Source organism: Trichosurus vulpecula, chromosome 9 (assembly GCF_011100635.1).
Source record: "Trichosurus vulpecula isolate mTriVul1 chromosome 9, mTriVul1.pri, whole genome shotgun sequence".
In the NCBI taxonomy this organism is placed as follows: Eukaryota; Metazoa; Chordata; class Mammalia; order Diprotodontia; family Phalangeridae; genus Trichosurus; species Trichosurus vulpecula.
Window position 1 is genome coordinate 207,393,097 of NC_050581.1, and position 18,198 is coordinate 207,411,294.

General features: G+C 46.1%; 1 protein-coding gene across 1 annotated transcript in view; it reads right to left on the minus strand.

Annotated features, from left to right (window-relative positions):
- Nucleotides 1–18,198, minus strand: part of CALCR (calcitonin receptor) — a 65,853-nt gene that overhangs the window by 24,228 nt on the left and 23,427 nt on the right. Inside the window, exon 6 of the mRNA XM_036738794.1 lies at nt 5,581–5,707. Within this exon, the coding sequence (XP_036594689.1) occupies nt 5,581–5,707 (127 nt within the window). The remainder of the gene's footprint in view (nt 1–5,580; nt 5,708–18,198) is intronic.

Sequence of the window (18,198 nt, forward strand, 5' to 3'; positions counted from 1 at the left end):
GTAAATGTGTGTTCTTGTTGCTGTAGTAAATGCAACCACAAACTACCCTTTAGATATGGAGGAATAAAATATCAAGTGTGGGGGGTGGAGCCAAGATGGTGGCTGGAAAGCAGGGACTTGCTTAAGCTCTCCCCCAAATCCCTCCAGACACCTGTAAAAATGGCTCTGAACAAATTCTAGAGCTGCAGAACCCACAAAAGAACAGAGGGAAACAGGTCCCCAGCCCAGGAGAGCCTGGATGGTCTCCAGGAAGGGTCTATCGCATGGTGCTGGCTGGGATACAGACCAGACCCTGAGTCAGTCAGCTGGAACAGGCTTTGGGGCCATGAAACATAGAGCTGTGGCAGTTACCAGACTTCTCAACCCACAAACGCCAAAGAGCAGGTTAGGGGGAAACTGCGGGATTGAGTTCAGAGTGGTCTGTCAGCTCTGGGGGTGGAGGAAGTGGTGCAGCCATGGCAGCAGCAGCAGCAGCAGGAAATGCCTGAGGCTTCTTCCAGAGCACCAGTGTCAGCTGCTTCCCGAGTCGAGTCCCTGACTCACACAGTGGGAGGAATCTAGCAGTGGATCAGAGTGGGAGTACAAGGAGCACTTTGTGGGCACAAAGGCAGATTCTCTTGCTGCACCCTGCTTGGATCTGTATTCCTGTCCTGGTTGGCAGTTCTTGGGGGAGGAAGAGCACTGCTGTGACAGAGCCTGCAGTGACAGTGGAGTAGAAGTAGCTCTGAAAACAGCAGTGCTTGAACCCTAAAGCTTGGGATAAAGTAATCTCTACTCTATAAGCAATCATATCCTGACAAAAAGCTCAAGGGTCAAGTAGTTGGCTGGGAACATGAACAGGCAGTGAAAATGGACTCAGATTCAGACTCAGACTTTGGAATCTTTCTTTGGTGACAAAGAAGACCAAAATATACAGCTAGAAGAAATCAACAAAGTCAAAGAGCCTACATCAAAAGCCTCCAAAAATGACATGAATTGGGCTCAGGCTATGGAAGAGTGCAAAAAGGATTTGGAAAAGCAAGTAAGAGAAGTAGAGGAAAAATTGGAAAGAGAAATGAGGGTGATGCAAGAAAACCATGAAAAACAAGTCAACGACTTGCTAAAGGAGACCCCCAAAAATACTGAAAAAAATAACACCTTAAAGAATAGACTAACCCAAAAAACCAATGAGGAGAAGAATGCCTTGAAGGCAGAATTAGCCAAATGGAAAGGAGGTCCAAAAGACCACTGAAGAAAATACCACCTAAAAATTAGATTGGAGCAAGTGGAAGCTAGTGACTTTATGAGAAACCAAGATATTATAAAACAGAACCAAAGGAATGAAAAAATGGAAGACAATGTGAAATATCTTATTGGAAAAACCACTGACCTGGAGAATAGATCCAGAAGAGATAATTTAAAAATTATTGGATTAGCTGAAAGCCATGATCAAAAAAAGAGCCTAGACATCATCTTTCAAGAAATTATCAAGGAAAACTGCCCTGATATTCAAGAACCAGAGAGTAAAATAGAAGTGGAAAGAATCCACTGATCATCTCTTGAAAAAGATCCCAAAAAGAAAACTCCTAGGAATATTGTCACCGAAATCCAGAGTTTCCAGGTCAAGGAGAAAATATTGCAAGCAGCCAGAAAGAAACAATTTGAATATTGTGGAAACACAATCAGAATAATACAAGATCTAGCAGCTTCTACATTAAGGGATCGAAGGGCTTGGAGTATTATATTCTGGAGGTCAAAGGAGCTAGGATTAAAACCAAGAATCACCTACCCAGCAAAACTGAGTATAATGCTCCAAGGCAAAATATAGACTTTCAATAAAATAGGGGACTTTCAAGCTTTCACAGCAAAAAGACCAGAGTTGAATAGAAAATTTGACTTTCAAACACAAGAATCAAGAGAAGCATGAAAAGGTAAACAAGAAAGAGAAATCATATGGAGCTTACTAAAGTTGAACTGTTTTGTTTACATTCCTACAAGGAAAGATGATGTGTGTAATTCATGAGACCTTTCTCAGTATTAGAGTAGTTGAAGGGAATATATATATATATATATATATATATATATATATATATATATATATATATATATATATATACATATATATGTAGACAGAGGGCACAGGATGAGTTGAATATGAAAGGATGATATCTAAAGAAAATAAAATTAATGGATGAGAGAGGAATATATTGAGAGAGGGAGAAAGGGAGAGATAGAATGTGGTAAATTATCTTATATAAAAGTGGCAAGAAAAAGAAGTTCTGCAGGATGGGAAGAGGGGGCAGGTGAGGGGGAATGAGTGAATTATACTCTAATGGGATCCAGCTTGAAGAGGGAATAACATGGGGTATCTTATGCCACAGGAAAATAAGGGGAAGGGGATAAAAAAGGGTGGATGATAGAAAGGAGGACAGATAGGAGGAGGTAAGCAAAAACAAGCACCTTTGAAAAGGGACAGGGTCAAGGGAGAAAAATGAATAAAGTGGGACAGGATAAGATGGAAGGAAATATAGGTAGCCTTTCACAACATGAGCATTATGAAAGTATTTTACATAATGATACATGTGTGATCTATGTTGAATTGCTTGCCTTACTAAAGAGGGTGGGTGGGAAGGGAAGAGGAGAAAGAATTTGGAATTCAAAGTTTTAAAAGCAGATCTTAAAAAGATTTTGAAAAAGTTATTTTTTGCATGTAGCTGGGAAACAAGATATATAGGGAATGGGGCATAGAAATCTATCCTGCCCTACAAGAAAGTAATGGAAAAGGGGATGGGGGGGGAGTGGGGTGAAAGAGGGGAGGGCTTACTGGGGAATGAGGCAATCAGAATATATACCATCTTGGAAATAGGGGGGGAGGGTAGAAATGGGGAGAAAATTTGTAACTCAAAATCTTGTGGAAATCAATGTCGAAAACTAAAATATTAAATAAAATCACTAATACATAAAAAAGAATATCAAGTGAAATAAAGCAAAAAAGTAGGAATGGAATTTGACATGGCAGACCTCAACTCTATTACCGATCAGTAATTACCCATATTTTCTTGTACTGGAGAGACAACAGCTGAGGAAATTATTGAACTAGATTAGAGAAGCAAGGCCTAGACATGGATACTACAACGAGCCAGGGTTTGGTAAACCCAAGGACACAAACACCCCATTTGACAAGAAGGCCTGGGAAAGCTGGAAAGCACTTGAGTGGAAAAGAGATTGAGATCAGCCACTTATACCAGAGGAGCCCAATAGGCAGCTGCTACTGGCAGCCCTCCCCCATGCCTGAACCTGAGGGAAATGTTTATTCAACAAAAGAAATAAAAGTACAAAACATCGCATTTTAAAACTGTCAGTATGTGGCCTGCAGGTATCCTTTATATACGAGGTTGACACCACTGTCTTGTTCCATATACCAGAGTAACCTTCAAATGGATAAACAATCCATAAATTGTTATTAAAACAAAATTCTTGTAGAAGAATGGTTGATTTTATTCTTTCATTATAGCCTATAAGTAGGGGAAGATTTTTTTTTAACCATACAAGGTAGAAGCAATTATAAAAGGTAAAATCGGGGCAGTTAGGTGGTGCAGCGAGTAGAGCACCGGCCCTGGAGTCAGGAGGACCTGAGTTCAAATCTGCCCTCAGACACTTGACACACTTACTAGCTGTGTGACCTTGGGCAAGTCACTTAACCCCAATCGCCTTCCCTTCTCCCCTCCAAAAATAAAAAGAACAACAAAAAATAAAAGGTAAAATCAATTCCTTCTGTCTAATTTATAAGCATTTGCACAAATTAAATCACTAAAAGTAAATTAAATGAAAAAAAAAACCCTATAGAATGGGAAAATATTTGCACATAGGTTCTCTATATAGCTTTAAAATAAAAACTCTATAGGGGATTGACACACATCTGTTAAGAGCAAGAGCCTTTCTCCAATAGTTATGACTCCAAAATATGCAGTTTTCAAAAGAAGAAATATAAACTATCAACAATCAAACTGCCAACAGCCATGTGAAAAATTATTCAATATCTTCACAGAAACACACAATTTAAAACAATTTGGATATGTTGACTTGTACACATAAAAACAGCAAAGATGGAAAAGATTGTAAAAATCCAGCATTGGAGGAGCTGTGGGAAGATAGGCAGGTTAATTCACTGCTGAGTGAAACTTTCAATCAATGTAATCATTCTGGTGAACAATGTACAATTATGTAAAAAAGTTATTAAACTGTTCACAGCCAAATTCAACTAGAGATTATGCTCCAAGGAAGTTATTAACAGCAAGAAAAGATCCATAGGTACAAAACCATGAATGGGAGAAGGGATTAAAGATCAGTGTATGAACATCTAGCAGACCACACCTACAATGGACATCACCAGAAAACATCACCAGAAAATGTCCATGACCCTCTAACACAGAGCCCATGATGTTCCTTCCCCAGTTATATCCTGGCCATATATGTTCTCTAAATGGATGTCTCTCAACATGTGTTTTCTAGGTGTATCCCCTCTGTGTTGGTAAGCAAAATGGGCTCTTAGCACTCAGTTCAATCAAGTGCCCTTGAAGAGTTTGGCTTTGTTTCCTTCGAGTAATTCAGTGTATTTTATTGAGTCTTATTAGGTGCTAAGCCCCAGGCCCAAACCCCTATTAGGTGAGGTGCTAAGCCTGTGTGTGTGTGAAGCTCCCAGGGTCCTAAGGGGAGGTGCTAACTCCAGAGCCAATCACAGGAGCCTAAGTTCTGGTCATTCAGATGTGGTTTGATGACATCTGAAATGGTATAAAAAGAGAAGACAGAGCTATTTGCTCAGGGGCTTTCACTCTTGGTGGCAAGATGATGCAGAGACTCAGGGCAGCTGTAGCTAAGAGCCCTCCAGCTCATAAACCTGGATGCTGGGACTTTGTTAAACTCTGGTAACTATGTATTGGGATTTGAATCAGACAAGGTCTGTCTGTAGATGTTTGTACTTTGTTGGTATTTTGCTCTGAAGTTCAGGGTGCTGGCTTTTTCCCCTGAACTAAGTGAGTGATATTTGTATGCTGGATTAAAATAAGCTTGTTAACCCCTTAACATTGCTTTCCTTAGTGAAGCAGATCAAAAGGACCTGTGTTGGCAGCTTTCTGGGTGCTGGTTGTTGGTGGATCTTACACCCCCACAGAAGCTGCTAGCTGTATTGTTGAAACACCCTCTCCTACTAATGGTATATCAATGTACGGGAGAGTGTGTCCCAGGTTTATGAGAAAATGCTCTTTTGACAAGTTCCCTCTGTGCCAGTTCATTAAATACCTTTGCTTTAAATTAATCGTATCCTAGGACTGATGTATAAATATAAACACTCTAGTAGGGGCTCCTAAACAATGATTTTGAATGAATGTGGACTCACAGGATTTCTTGAATCTGGGGTAGCTTCTCAGGCAGAGTTGAATGAAAGAGGGTATCCCTGACGGTACACTGGGAAAATCTTAATGGGGCAGGGCTTGGCAGGGTTTAAAAGCTAGAAGCTTCTATTTGCATTCCCCTTCCCCTCAGGTCTGAGAACTGTTCACAGGAACATCTCACAAAGTAAATCCAGGAACATGCAATGCTTACGGGGTCTCTCTTCACGAGGTCAGGGTTGGGCACCACCGTGATGAGGTGGACAATTGTGAACAGAGAGTTCAGCACATAAGAGACAAACAGGTTCTTATGCAGTGTGATCCTCTGACAGCTGAGGCTCCTGAAAGACAGACAACATGGGGGCTGCGTTAGTGTCTGCTTGCTGAGGTCAGTGCATCATGGCCCTTGCCTGACCTGCAGATGTCTGGAAAAGAGACAGCGCCTGGGCCAGAGTTTTCCATGGGCTCCTCAAGGGGTCTCCCAGTTCTGAGGATGAAATCTGAGCAGCAGAGCATGCTGAGAAGGAAAGAATCCGGCTTTGGGAATCAGCAGACCCAGATTCAGGCCATGGTTTTTTCGCGGACTTCATAGTCTTGAGGGAGAATGAAAACTATACGTGTCCTGCCCCTTTCCCAAGTCTGTGGTGAGAGTCTGTAAAGGCTGAGGATTGAACCCCTCCTGCTCTCCATCTGAAATCTCTGATGCCCTGCTGAAATGCACATGAGCAGCTCAAGCTCTGAGCTCCCAACCCTGCTTCCTTCAGAAACCAAAGGTGAAGGAACAGAGCATGAACTTAACAACATAAATGTCCAGAAATGAATCAGGAAGGTAACTTGAATAAAGAAGTCCCCATATCATGAGGGCAGCTCATTTTTGGCAGTCAGCCCTTCCCACCTGAGTGTGTGTGTGTGTGTGTGTGCATGTGCGGCCACACCTTCTGTGTCATTGGGCATATCTATGTGTAGTGTGATAGCCTGAGCTATCTCTAATTAGAGGTCACATCCCAGAAATGGAACTTCTCTAATAGAGAAAAAAGTTCAGACATATAGCCATTATGGACTATGTGAGTTTTATATGATGTGTGTGTGTGTGTGTGTGTGTGTGTGTGTGTATGTGTGTGTGTGATCCACAGGGTCTGTGGCACAGACACACACATGAACATGCATGTCCTACCTACATGAACACACATATATTCATACCCACATACACACATATGGTGGCATGATGCAAGGGATAGGGGGTTGGTCTTGAATGGATCCCTCCAACTGCCTCAGAGACCCTGAGTAGGTCACTCTCAAGTGCCCCAGATACCTCTTCAGGACTCCAAGGTCTTCTGGATGCTGAACTATATCAGTGGAGGGAACTTCCATACCTGGACTAATATGCACAGATAAAATTCCAGCTCCATGAGGTTGATATGCAAATTACTTTTGAAGATTTCTTGACAATCCTTGAGATCATTGTAAATAAAGGAGGTAATGTGGACACCCCTCCCTTGCACCCTTCTGCCCTGCTAATTCTGGAGCCAGAAAAACTGAGCTCAGTCCCCTGCCTCTCCTGCTAAGTAGAAGGTGTGTGACTTCCTGCCCTCTCTGGGCCCTGGATGTCTGACCTGTCAAATGAGGAGGTCAGACTCAAGGACCTCTAAGGCCCCTTCCCATTCTAATTCCCACGATGCCATGAACACATCAGGAGGAGTGAGGTAAAGGACTCTGTGTGTGTGTGTGTGTGTGTGTGTGTGTGTGTGTATGCATGCACACATACAAGGGCATATACACGTTTGAAGTCTGAGAAAAGGTCTGAAGTGGCAGGCCCATCTTCCTAAGGACTAGAGATGCTTCCTCCATCTAGATGGGAGATTTTATTTAGGTAAAGCCCCCATCAATGGGGGAGCAGCTCCCTCCTTCCCCCACCTCCAAAGAATTTCTCAGAGATCTCATTATTATGATGTTGACTTTACAGATAAGAAAACTGAGTCTGTGAGGGATTAAGAGAGTTGCCTTGTTGTTCCAGAGTTAGAGTCTAAGGCAGGATTCAAATTCAGACCTTGGCTCCAAGCCCAGAGCTCTAACCACTATTCTCTCTTAGCTGCCCTAAAAATAAGTAGTGGCCACCTCAAGCCCGGATCTGTCATTCCCACAGTGAGGCTGGAAGCCCAAACTGGAAGAACTGAACCCCCCGAGGAGCCTTGCCCTGCCAAACCCACCGGTTGAAGACAGCCTGAGACTTTGCGCTGGCACCCAGCCCAGATGAGACAGAGTCAGCTGGGTTAGGGCCAGGACGGAACACTGCCGGGATTTGAGTTGGCCAAGATGGCCAGACACTCAGGCAAGAAACAGGATTCTGAAGAGGAGCACTGCATTGTTCGAAATACACCTTTAGGGAGCTTTGCTAAGTCCTTCTCTCTCCTTTCTCCTGCAACCTCCAGTTGCATGTGTGACAGGGAAGGTGTGAAGCCTGGAGGGGATGGGCATGGGCAACACCCCCCCCCCTTCCCACCAGGGGCACAATATTTAAGCCTGGGCAATGGTGGAGGCATGAATGTCACATCTGGCCTCTGACTGGGAAGAACTGTTTCTGTCAGAGCACAAGAGGACCCGTGGACCACAGGCCCATAAGACAGAATTGGCAGGAGCCAACTCCTTCTTGTATGGATCAGGAAGCTCAGACCCAAATTTGCACAGGTAGTAAGGGGCAAGACTGGGATTTGAACCCAGGCATACTTACCACTGTCTCCATGCATTCACATGGAGGGTCCTTTGGACCATTCTTGGATGTTATCTTAACCTTGTCATTTCAGGGATCCTGCCACCCCCTCCAGACTTTTTATGGGGCTGAGCCAATGAGAAGGAAGGAGGAAAAGCTTCCATTCCCATCCACAGATCACACTGGGTGGGAGGGGAGCTGGGCAGCAAGAATCCAGGATGTGTCTGACTGAGCCAGTCCCGGGCAACCCAAGCTTAATGGACTTCTCCCTTGGGAAGCCCTTTCCCAGCTCAGACCTGTCAATCAGTGGCAATTTGGGCTCCAAAGGGGTAGAGTGTGACTGGCAAGACCCAAGTGCAGGGAAAGCAGTGGGGCTCCCATGGCACACATGGCGGGGGAGGGGGAAGCTGAGAGGCTTCAGACAAACACCCCCATCCATCCTCAAGGCGGAGCACCCGCTCCCAGGGCTGCGGCAGGATCAAATGAGATACGAATTACCAAGAGTTTAGCGCAGCACCTGGCATAGAGTAAGCGCTCCATCAGTGTTATCGATTATCATTATTCTGGGCAGTAGATGGGGCTTCCTGCTGCGCTGCGCTGTGGCCAGGCAGATCATTTCTGGAACCACAGGCGTTCCTCTCTGTACCCCTGCTGCTGAGGGCTCCCAAGGCAGCTGGGCAAGCCCCTCCTTCCTCACAAACCCAGGCCACCCGGAGCTCCTCTTGCCTGGGAAGCAAACAGCCATGACCTCACCCTGGGAGCCAGCCGTGCCAGGACCAGCACAAATCGCCAGCATCTGGAGGAAGCCTCAGGATGCCCCGACGAGAGCCGCCAGCTGAGCTTCCCTCAGTCCTGGCCATTCTCACGGATGTCCGGGGCTTTCCACATGCATTGTGTTCCCATGAAGTGTAAGAATCTCGCAAGGCCAGGGTCTCCCAAAGTACTGTGGAGCGAAGTGCTAGGTGAGAGAGCAGGGGTGGTGACGACTTCACCGTGGTGCTGGGCAAACGCTTGGCCTCAGGATTACTGATGGATGGAGTCGGGCAATAAGCTGAGATCTGATGGCAGCCAGTACCCTAGGCAAACGTTTCAGCACTGGACCCGCTGATAGAGGAAGAGTACTTTTCTTTTTTCAGTAATGAAAGATACAGTCACAGATCAGCAGATACGTCTGTCCCTCCAGTGGGGCGATGCCTGCTTCCCACCTTTGATGTTTCCTGCCTGTGTGACCTTGGCCAAGTCTCTATCCCTCCATGGCTTCACCTGTGGTTGGACTAGGTATTCCTTCAGTCCCCACTAGCTTCAGAGTCCTGTAATTCTGCCATGCTTGTCTGTGATGCTGTTTTTGCGGATCGCTGGACATGTCAGCTCCCGACAACAAGCAGCCACACGTAACACACACGATGTACAATGGAATGCCTACTTGGTGTTGTTTTCTGTTGTGTCCGACTCTACACGGCCCCATTTGGGGTTTTCTGGGCTCAGATACTGGAGTGGTTTGTCATGTCCTTCTTCAGCTCATTTGACAGGAAAGCAACTGAGGCAAACAGGGTGAAGTTGGCCAGTCACAGCCTGTAGTTGTCTGAGGTCAGATTTGAACTCGGGAAGATCGGTCTTCCTAACTCCAGGCCCGAAGCTCTAGGCTCTCTATGCACTTTGTCGCCACCTAGCGGCCATGTAATGCATACAGAACCACATGAATTGTTCCTGGTCCGCGGCCTCATACCACAAATGTTACAGAATGTTACCACCTTGTGTCTACAATGTAGCATGCAGAGATGCAGCACAGTCTATGCCTCCTGTCAGGTCACAGGCTCAGTGAACGGCTCATAGTCATTTCGTGGTCTGGGGAGCCCAGGTTGGTCTTGTTCACCAGCACTACTAAGTGTCCCCAGGAGCTTCCCTGCTTCTGTGTCTCCAAGGCGCTCAGCTTCAGTTCTCTGGCCACATGGACCTTGTGAACACAGCCAATCATTACCTAGGAACTCTGCCGAATTCCCTGGACCAGGCTTTTCAAGACAACATGGGGGATGGGCAGGGAACCTGAAAAGTCTGTACAAGCAGCCTGGTGTGGCCAGAGGACAGAACTGTGGAACTGGAAGGGACCTCATTCAGAGACACCTGATCTAACCGAGCCTCTTGTGCCTCTTGAACCCCCTTCCCCCAAGTGGTGGGCCAGCCTCCCTTCCTCCCAGGCAACCCAGAGTTTAGGCTGACTCATTGTTGGAGAGTTTTACCTTGCTCTGAACCTTGGTTTGCTTCTTGGCACCTCCCTTTCCCCATGCTCCCATGGCCCCAGTTCTGCCCTCTGCACCCAAAGAGAGCTAGCCCAACACCCCTTGCCTGCCACGCCTGGAAGTTGGAAGTTGGCTCTTATGTCCAGCCCAGCACCATGAATCTCTGTGCAGGCTGAGCATTATACCTGCTTTCTGCTGGGACTCAGATACTAAGATTCCCAGGGAGTGGTTTAGATGGTCAACAATCAAGCCTTCGTTACTAGCTTACTCTGTGCCAACTACAGAGATCTGTCCTCTCCTGATCACCTGCCCTTAGAAACTGTCTGGCTTTTCAATGGCCTTTCTAGACCAACCGACCCCTCTAGCTGGGCTCTGATCAGGGCAGAGAGCAGGGGAACAAGCACCCTCTTCCCTGGTTCTTCTGCCTAGTACTTTCATTAAAACCCCCAGATCAAAAACTGCATCTAGCCATGCCTCTTCCACCTTGGATGCGTGAACCTTTACACTGTCTACATGAACCTTCATCTCATTAGGTTTGGGTCAGTCTTCTAGGCTGCGGAGCCTCCTCCACATCCCATGCTGCTGCCTGACTGTGGGGTGGAGAAAGGCTGCATTGTTGAAGACTCTGCCACAAGTATACAACCACTGGGTGGCTCCACTGTTAGGACAGGGCTTAGAAAAGCTTTGAGTGCATTTTTCCTGGCAGACAAAGCTGCTTTCTGAGGTCCAGCTCAACTGAGTGGGGAAAGCCCACTGCCAGCCAACTGACCACTCAGTGAGGAACTCTGGCTGGTCAATGCATAAAACAAAGAAAAATCCCAAGTACTCTCAGTCCTGCAGGGCCCCTCCTGCTTCTGGGAGGTGGTGCCAGCACAATGGCAGAAAAGGGGCCAGGGGATGTTCAGAATCAGACTAGTGACAAACTTTAACCTAACTGTTGGAATTCTAGATGTCTTTGTCCAGTCTCTAGTGGGTGGACACACAACTGGAGGAAGGAAATTATATGCCTTGTGGCCTTTTCACTAGAAACAAAATTAGAAGAGAGAAGTAGTAACTTGGTGCGAGGGTAAAAGCTCTCCCCAGTTCTCCTTGGGGGATCAAGTGTGGGGCCTGGCAGAACCAGTTTGACTAAATTGATGAAGGCAAAAAGAAGCGTCATGTCATGGGACAGTTGGTCAGCATGGAACGTGACCAAGGAAGCAACTTCAGCGTCAGCAGCAACACCTGCTGTGGAGGATGGACTGGACAGAGTAACTAAAAAGAGCTGGATTGTCTGCTTCCAGTGAAATCCACATACACGTAATTGACAGGGACTCCCGTGGAGAGATGGGAGTAGGTGTGGATGAATGAGTCTGGGAAGTATGGATCAGCAACGAGGACTCAGGGCAGCCTTGAGGGTAACCAGAAGCACCTCATGAGCATTCTGAGACAAGAATCAAAAGGCACCGGAGGCAGCGTGCCCAACACCATTCACGTCTTCTCCCTGTGAAATTGTTATAGTTTGAGTTTATACACGGGAAACAGCTTGTTACTTGTGGGAGCAAACCCTGAATGTATGCACTGTCTCCAGAAAACTCCACTGACTTCATAAAAGCTCAAAATCAGCTCAAAGCTAGAAAAAAGATAAACATGGAAAAAATAGCATCTCCATCTCCAAAACAACTCCAACCCAATCTATTTTGATGATGAAAAATGGGATATAGATATGAGTGGACACATACACAGACTATGTTAACTGTAAAATGAGCTGGAGAAGGAAATGGTGAACCACTCTAGTATCTCTCCCAAGGGAACCCCAAAAGGGGTCAGCAAGAGTCAGACATGACTGAATAACAAAACGTTAACTCCATGATGCAAATCAATTGCCTTAACAGAGGCACTAAGGCCCTAAAAAAGTATCTTAGTTAGCCAGCACTTGGGTTGTTTGACAAGCAGACATGGGAACCAAAGGCAATACTGGTTAGAATTTAACTTGTTGGTAAACTTTGATGGAGAAAGATGATTCCCTGAGTATTGCCTCATAAAGTAGAGAGAAACAGTAGAGAGAGAACAACAGTTTAAACAAAGCTTAGTACCAGACTCAACTAAGGAAAGTCACCCTAATGGTACTGAAGGATGGAACAGGAAGGAGAACAGGAAATAGAAGAGAAACAAATTCCACCCTTCCCCCCCACCCCAACCAAGCACAATGAAGCCTCTGCCCAGGTCAGAGTCTGAGTCTCTGCAGGCCTGCTATGCGACCCAACTGGAGATGCTTCTCTTTTGTTTGGACACAGCTCCCAGCCTCTCCCCATTTTGTTTGCCCCTCCCTCTCCGTGGCAGCCTCAGCTCATCTTTAGCTTCAATTCTCCAGACATTCTGGCCCCCGGAGCCATGCTTTTGTATGTGCCCCATCACTTCTACTTGGTGCTGTCTTTGGTGTATTTCCTAAAAGTCAAAGCTGTGCAGGGAGTTCCTGCGGCATTGCTATTCCTTTGAGCAGGGATTCTTCACCTTCTATGTGTCCTGCCTTGGGCAGCAGGCTGGCAATGTCTTCAAGGCCTTTCTCATCAGAATTCGGGTTTTAAATACTTAAAATAAAATACATGATAAGTTATGTGTGGTGAAATAAAGATGTCACTTTTCCCCTCCTCCAAGTCCTCAGGCTTTCTGAAGTCTATCCATGAGCCGTTGGGGTCTGTGTACTCTAGATGAAAAACTCTTATTGTAGAGCTCCTTAAACTATCCTGGTACTGTTCCCCTTGGCCCTGCTGTCCACTGGGAGGACCCGACTGGGCAGTCCTGGGCTGGCCACATGAGTGGCTTCCTCCAGCTCAAACACCACTTTCTGCGATAATCTCCCTTAATCCCTTTCCTTTGCTGGTTATCTCCAGTTCAGCCTGTCGTGTCATGTGTGTACGCTGTTGTTACTGTCTGCTGTGTAGAAGGCACTGTGCTAAGGGCTCTACAAACATGATCTCACTCGATAACCTTGGGACGTAGGTGCTATGGTTATTTCCATTTTACAGATGAGGAAACTGAGGCAAACAAGGTTAAGTGACTTGCCCAAGCTCACACAGCCAGTAAGTGTCTGAGGTCTCATTTGAACTTGGGTCTTCTTGACTTCAGACCCTGAACTCTATCTGCAGTGCCACTTGGCTGCCTCATCATTGTATGACATCTTCCCTAGACTGTGATCAGGGACCATCTTTTGCTTTCTCTGTATCCTCCGCACTTACCATAGTGCTTGGCACATAGTAGGTATTTAATAAATGCTTGTTGGCTGAGTGTGTTCCTTTTGGATAAATTAAACTCTCCCTGAGACATATTCCAGTCAGCCTGATTTACTTGTTTACAGCTTCTACTCAGTGCCTTTGTGTACAGAGATCTGAGGCAGGCTTATTTCTTTGATTTTTTTTGTCTTCTTAGAATTTCTGGGCATTCCCTGCTATGCTCCTGATGCTGTGGTTCTATGAGACTCAGTTCTTGGACATAAAGAGGTAATTTTCTTTTTCCCATTTCATTTCAGAGCAGGTGAGCTGACACTGGGAGCCCTGGAACACAATTTCTCAAGGTATCTGACCTTGGAGCAGTGATTTAGGCTCTCTGAGCTTCATTTTCCTCATTTGTAAAATGAGCGCTGATGTCGACAGCCTCTCCTGGCTCTCAGTTCCTCCCTTATTTGAAATGACACTCACTAGGCATTCAGCCACGGAGAGTCTGAAGGGAGGGTCTGATCCAATAACTGCATCTTGCAGCCACGTTCCAGTCTGAAACCCTCTTGCCTGTGAACGTGCCTTGAGATGGATGGTGCCTTGGCTCCTGTGGTTGCCTACCTGAAGTGCAGGAGGGGTGCTGCTGTCATGAGGCCAACATGAAACTCTTGTTGGTCAAGCACTATGGAGATATCGTTGGTGATGCAAAGGACTAGGCAGCCTTATTGCTGCATGCATTTCTGGTTAGTCCCTGTGCCATTCTTTAGCTCTGGGCACTTCTGGGAGGCAGCAAGGTGGGACAGTGGTGTATCCACTACGAGGTTAAGTCCATCCCACAATGGCAGCTCAGAGCTTCGTGAGCAGTGACGTTCCCTTTCAGCTTAGAGGATGACATGGGGTCGAGGGTCCCAGTGAAGTGAGGGGCTCATTTTTGGCACTTTGCAGAGTGGTCTGGTCCACGTGCTGCCTATGGGCTACTCTTCCACATCATGATTTTCACTGCTTGAATCCTGTGTGAGCATCTTTCTTGAAGTGATTGGAATTGATATTTTCCTTCCTTATGTTGAAGAAAACAAGTTTGAAGACCCAGGAAATGGTATTTTAATATCTGCATTGTTTGGCAGATTGTAGAAATCAATGTTGTCTCCTGGGGTTGGGAATGCTGCTCCTCCCTCCTACATAACATAGCATAATTACAGAGATGTTCAGAGCCAGAAAGAAAAGAGGAGAAAAAAGAACAAAGAGGCCTCCCCAAGAGTGCCTCAGGGCAGGGGGAAGCCTATTCTGAATCCCTGCTGGGAATAACCAGCCCTGTGAGTACATGTGTATGGAGGGGGTTGAGTGGGAGACTTGACATGCCCCTAAAGAACCCCTTTCTCTCTATGCATCACAAGGGCTGTAGCTTAATACAAGAAAGGTGTAAAATGCCAGTCTCCTTCCATGATAAATACAAATCAATGGCACCCATCACAAACATAAATGGCTTATCCTACCACCATTCGGCTAGGGACCTCATCCGTGTGACCAGCACCTTCCCCAGTCTCAGAGCCAACTCAAATCCACTCAGTTCACTATACACTTAACCACAGAGGGGGCTTTTGACTCCATGTCCTTTCACTTGTCATTGATCCACTAGTCCAACCTGTAAGTACCTGATAGGTGCAGAACTCCATGCTCACATAAAGGCTTTGCCTGTGTGGAGCTGAACTGTAAGGGTGCCATTCAATGCTCCTTAGCTTTCATCTTCCGTGTGTGTGTGTGCGCGTGCACGCTCGTGCGCTTATGTTTTAGGCATGTCTGCCAAAAATAATCCTTATTCATTTTAATATTAATCCATCTAAACCATTTCTAGTTTGCAGAGATGGCTAAACTAGCATCTCTTCCTCATGGTATCCGACATGACTCTGTGCCCCAAATGACTTTAGGTAACCGGTGGAGGAATTTTGGTTGTTAGTGTTTAGCTTTGATCTTCCTGAGTGACTTCAGCAAGGGACTCAGGTGCTCCAAGAAGCAGGAGAGCTGCAGATCTAAGTCATGGCTCTAATGTGCTCACTCACCCTTGGATTCTGCCGACCCCGATCTCAAACGAAGGTTCTAGGTATGACTTTCCCAAGCCTGCCTTCCATTGAAACATGTTCATTTCTGAGTCCAGACACTTTAGATATCCTTTTGGAATTCTGTCGTGACCTGAGATTGTGAGTGGTAACAAAGGTAACAGAATCGGAGAATTGAAATGTGGACAGTTTCTTAGAGATCTTCCTTTGCATCAATGAGGAAGCTGCAGCCCCTTGTGGATGACCTTCCTTCCAAAGGCTCTGCCTCTTGTGAGGACACATGCAGGGTGTGGATGCTCAAACCACAGCAGCCACCTCTGGCACATCCTGCCTCTCTCCCCTGGTCTTGCTACAGTTCAGGGAGTCCTGGTCATGTGACTTTGCCACAGTGGAGTTGCTCCTCCCCAACCCTAACCCCACCTCTAAACCTAAACCTAACCCTAACCCTCTTGCTTTCCTATTGGCATATAACCAATAAATACAACCAATCGATACAAAACAGCAACAAACAATAAATATTTAAACATCAGCTTGTCCCAGACTCCTTCAGTCCACAGACCAATGGCAATCAGTTCTGAACCCAGAAACTTTAGAGAAGATACATTTTGAGCTTATTCAGATCCCCATGGAAACAATGGCATTAATAAAGGTGGCGATGCAATGATAACTAAGAATTTCGCCCCTCTCCCACTTCTCTTCCTGACCCTCAATGCCTCTGAAATCTGCATTTATGCATGGATGGAACATAAGGATATGAGGTTACCTAGAAAGGGCCAGAGCAGCAGTTCTCTGCGCACCCCTGGGGGTCCCTAAGGCCCTTCCCAGGGTCCATGGGGCCAAAACAGTTTTCACAATAACCATAAGATGTTTTAATTTCTAATATGGTAATTATCAATACGTACAACCTGAATAAACAAAAGCTCAATATTTTTTAAGAATGTAAATGAGTCCTGTGATCTAAAAGTTTCACAAGGTTGGGTGCAGGAAACCCTTCTATCACCTGACTTTCTTAGTGTAGCGAAGACCCTCAGGAAGGTAAGTGGAGCAGACTGGAGCCCAGCAGGTGGAACTGGACATCTTGAGTTGGAGTCCTACCAAAGCCTCTTGCAACCTTGTGTGGGCTAGCAGCTCACCTGACCTCTCTGGGCCTCAGAAAAACCAGAAGGTAGGACAAGACCATTTGAGAGGTCCCTTTCATCCCTAAAGCTATCATTCTGTGACTCTGGAAGAGCATTTGTAAAGCTTCCTCTTCAATTTTAAGTGCTTGGAATACCTGATCCTCTTCTGGTGTTGCTAACATGGGCCCACAGAACAGGTACCAGACTCAGGGATCACAGAACTGCAGACTGGGAAGGGGCTGCTCCTTCAACATCCTAACAAATGGCTGAAGCACCCTTCTTCTGCCTGCAGAACGCCCTTGGTGGTGAGCTCAGAGCTTCCAAGGCAGCCTGTGCCACGATTGCCTTGCTCTAATTGGTTTGGAGTTTTCTCTTACGTAGAGCCCAAATCTGCCTCATCGCAGTTTCCACTCATTTCTTCTGAGGGCTCTCCAGGGAGGAGCAGGAAGGTCTAAGACTTCTTCCACTAATACTTGAAGGCAGCTGTCATGTATCCCCTAGACCGATCAGGAGCGATCGCTTCAACCTTCAGCCAAGCCTTGCACGATTTGCTTTTGAGTCCTCTCCCCATCCTGGTCACTGTCCTCTCTGTACCCTCCTCCAGCCATGGTCAGACAACAGCCAGACTCAAGCATGTCTTGTTCAGGGCACTGGGCTTCTTTCTAGGCAGCATAGGCTTGCATGACCTGTTTTTGGCCACCACGTTGCCTAGGGAAGCCCAGTGGGTCCCATATTTCCAAGGCTGGAGGGAGATCCAGATAGGCATTTTCCTACATACTTAAGGCTGAACTATTCCTTGTCTCTTCTGGCTTCTGGGGTCATACAGAGAAGAGGAGGAAAATAAGGATAATACTACCACTGTACCTCCTCAGGGACCCGTTTCTCCCCTCCAAAGATCTCAGTTGCAGGTGTGTGGGCTCGGGAAGTGACTGAGTGTGTGACCCACCAAGATCACCCCGTGGGACTTATTCTCTTCCATCCTAAGGTATGTTGGAAACAGACAAGCTCTTTACCTCGCTCTTCCAGGTGCCCCATAGCCCATTTCTCCTTTACAGTACAGGAAACGCCCCTTCATGGTTATGGGTCTTTGGAGAAGCACCTTTCCCTCTTGCCCCTAAAGCCTGAACAATATCCCCAGGCAACCGTGGGCAAAGAGCCAACCTCTTCTGCCCTCTTTTCTCATGACTGTTGTGAAAGCCCAAATAATAGACTTCAGTGACAGGATTTTAATAGAAAATGTGCGAAAGCCACAATGATCTATTTGCTCATTGTTATAAAGTACAGGTGAAAAATGAGCCATGTTCCCCGATGAATCCCAAATGAATCACTTCACCTGCGCACTTTACTCCAGACTGGTCGTGATTATTGAAAATTCTCTCATTGTAATTTGCGTAATTAATCCCCCATGTCATTTGCTTTATAAGCTTTTGACTTTCCAAGGCTAACTTCACGAAGAGGCCCTTTTGACTCTTTATTTGTGCATTTATCTGGAACTGGGGAGTTTGCAAAATGGAGAACTCTC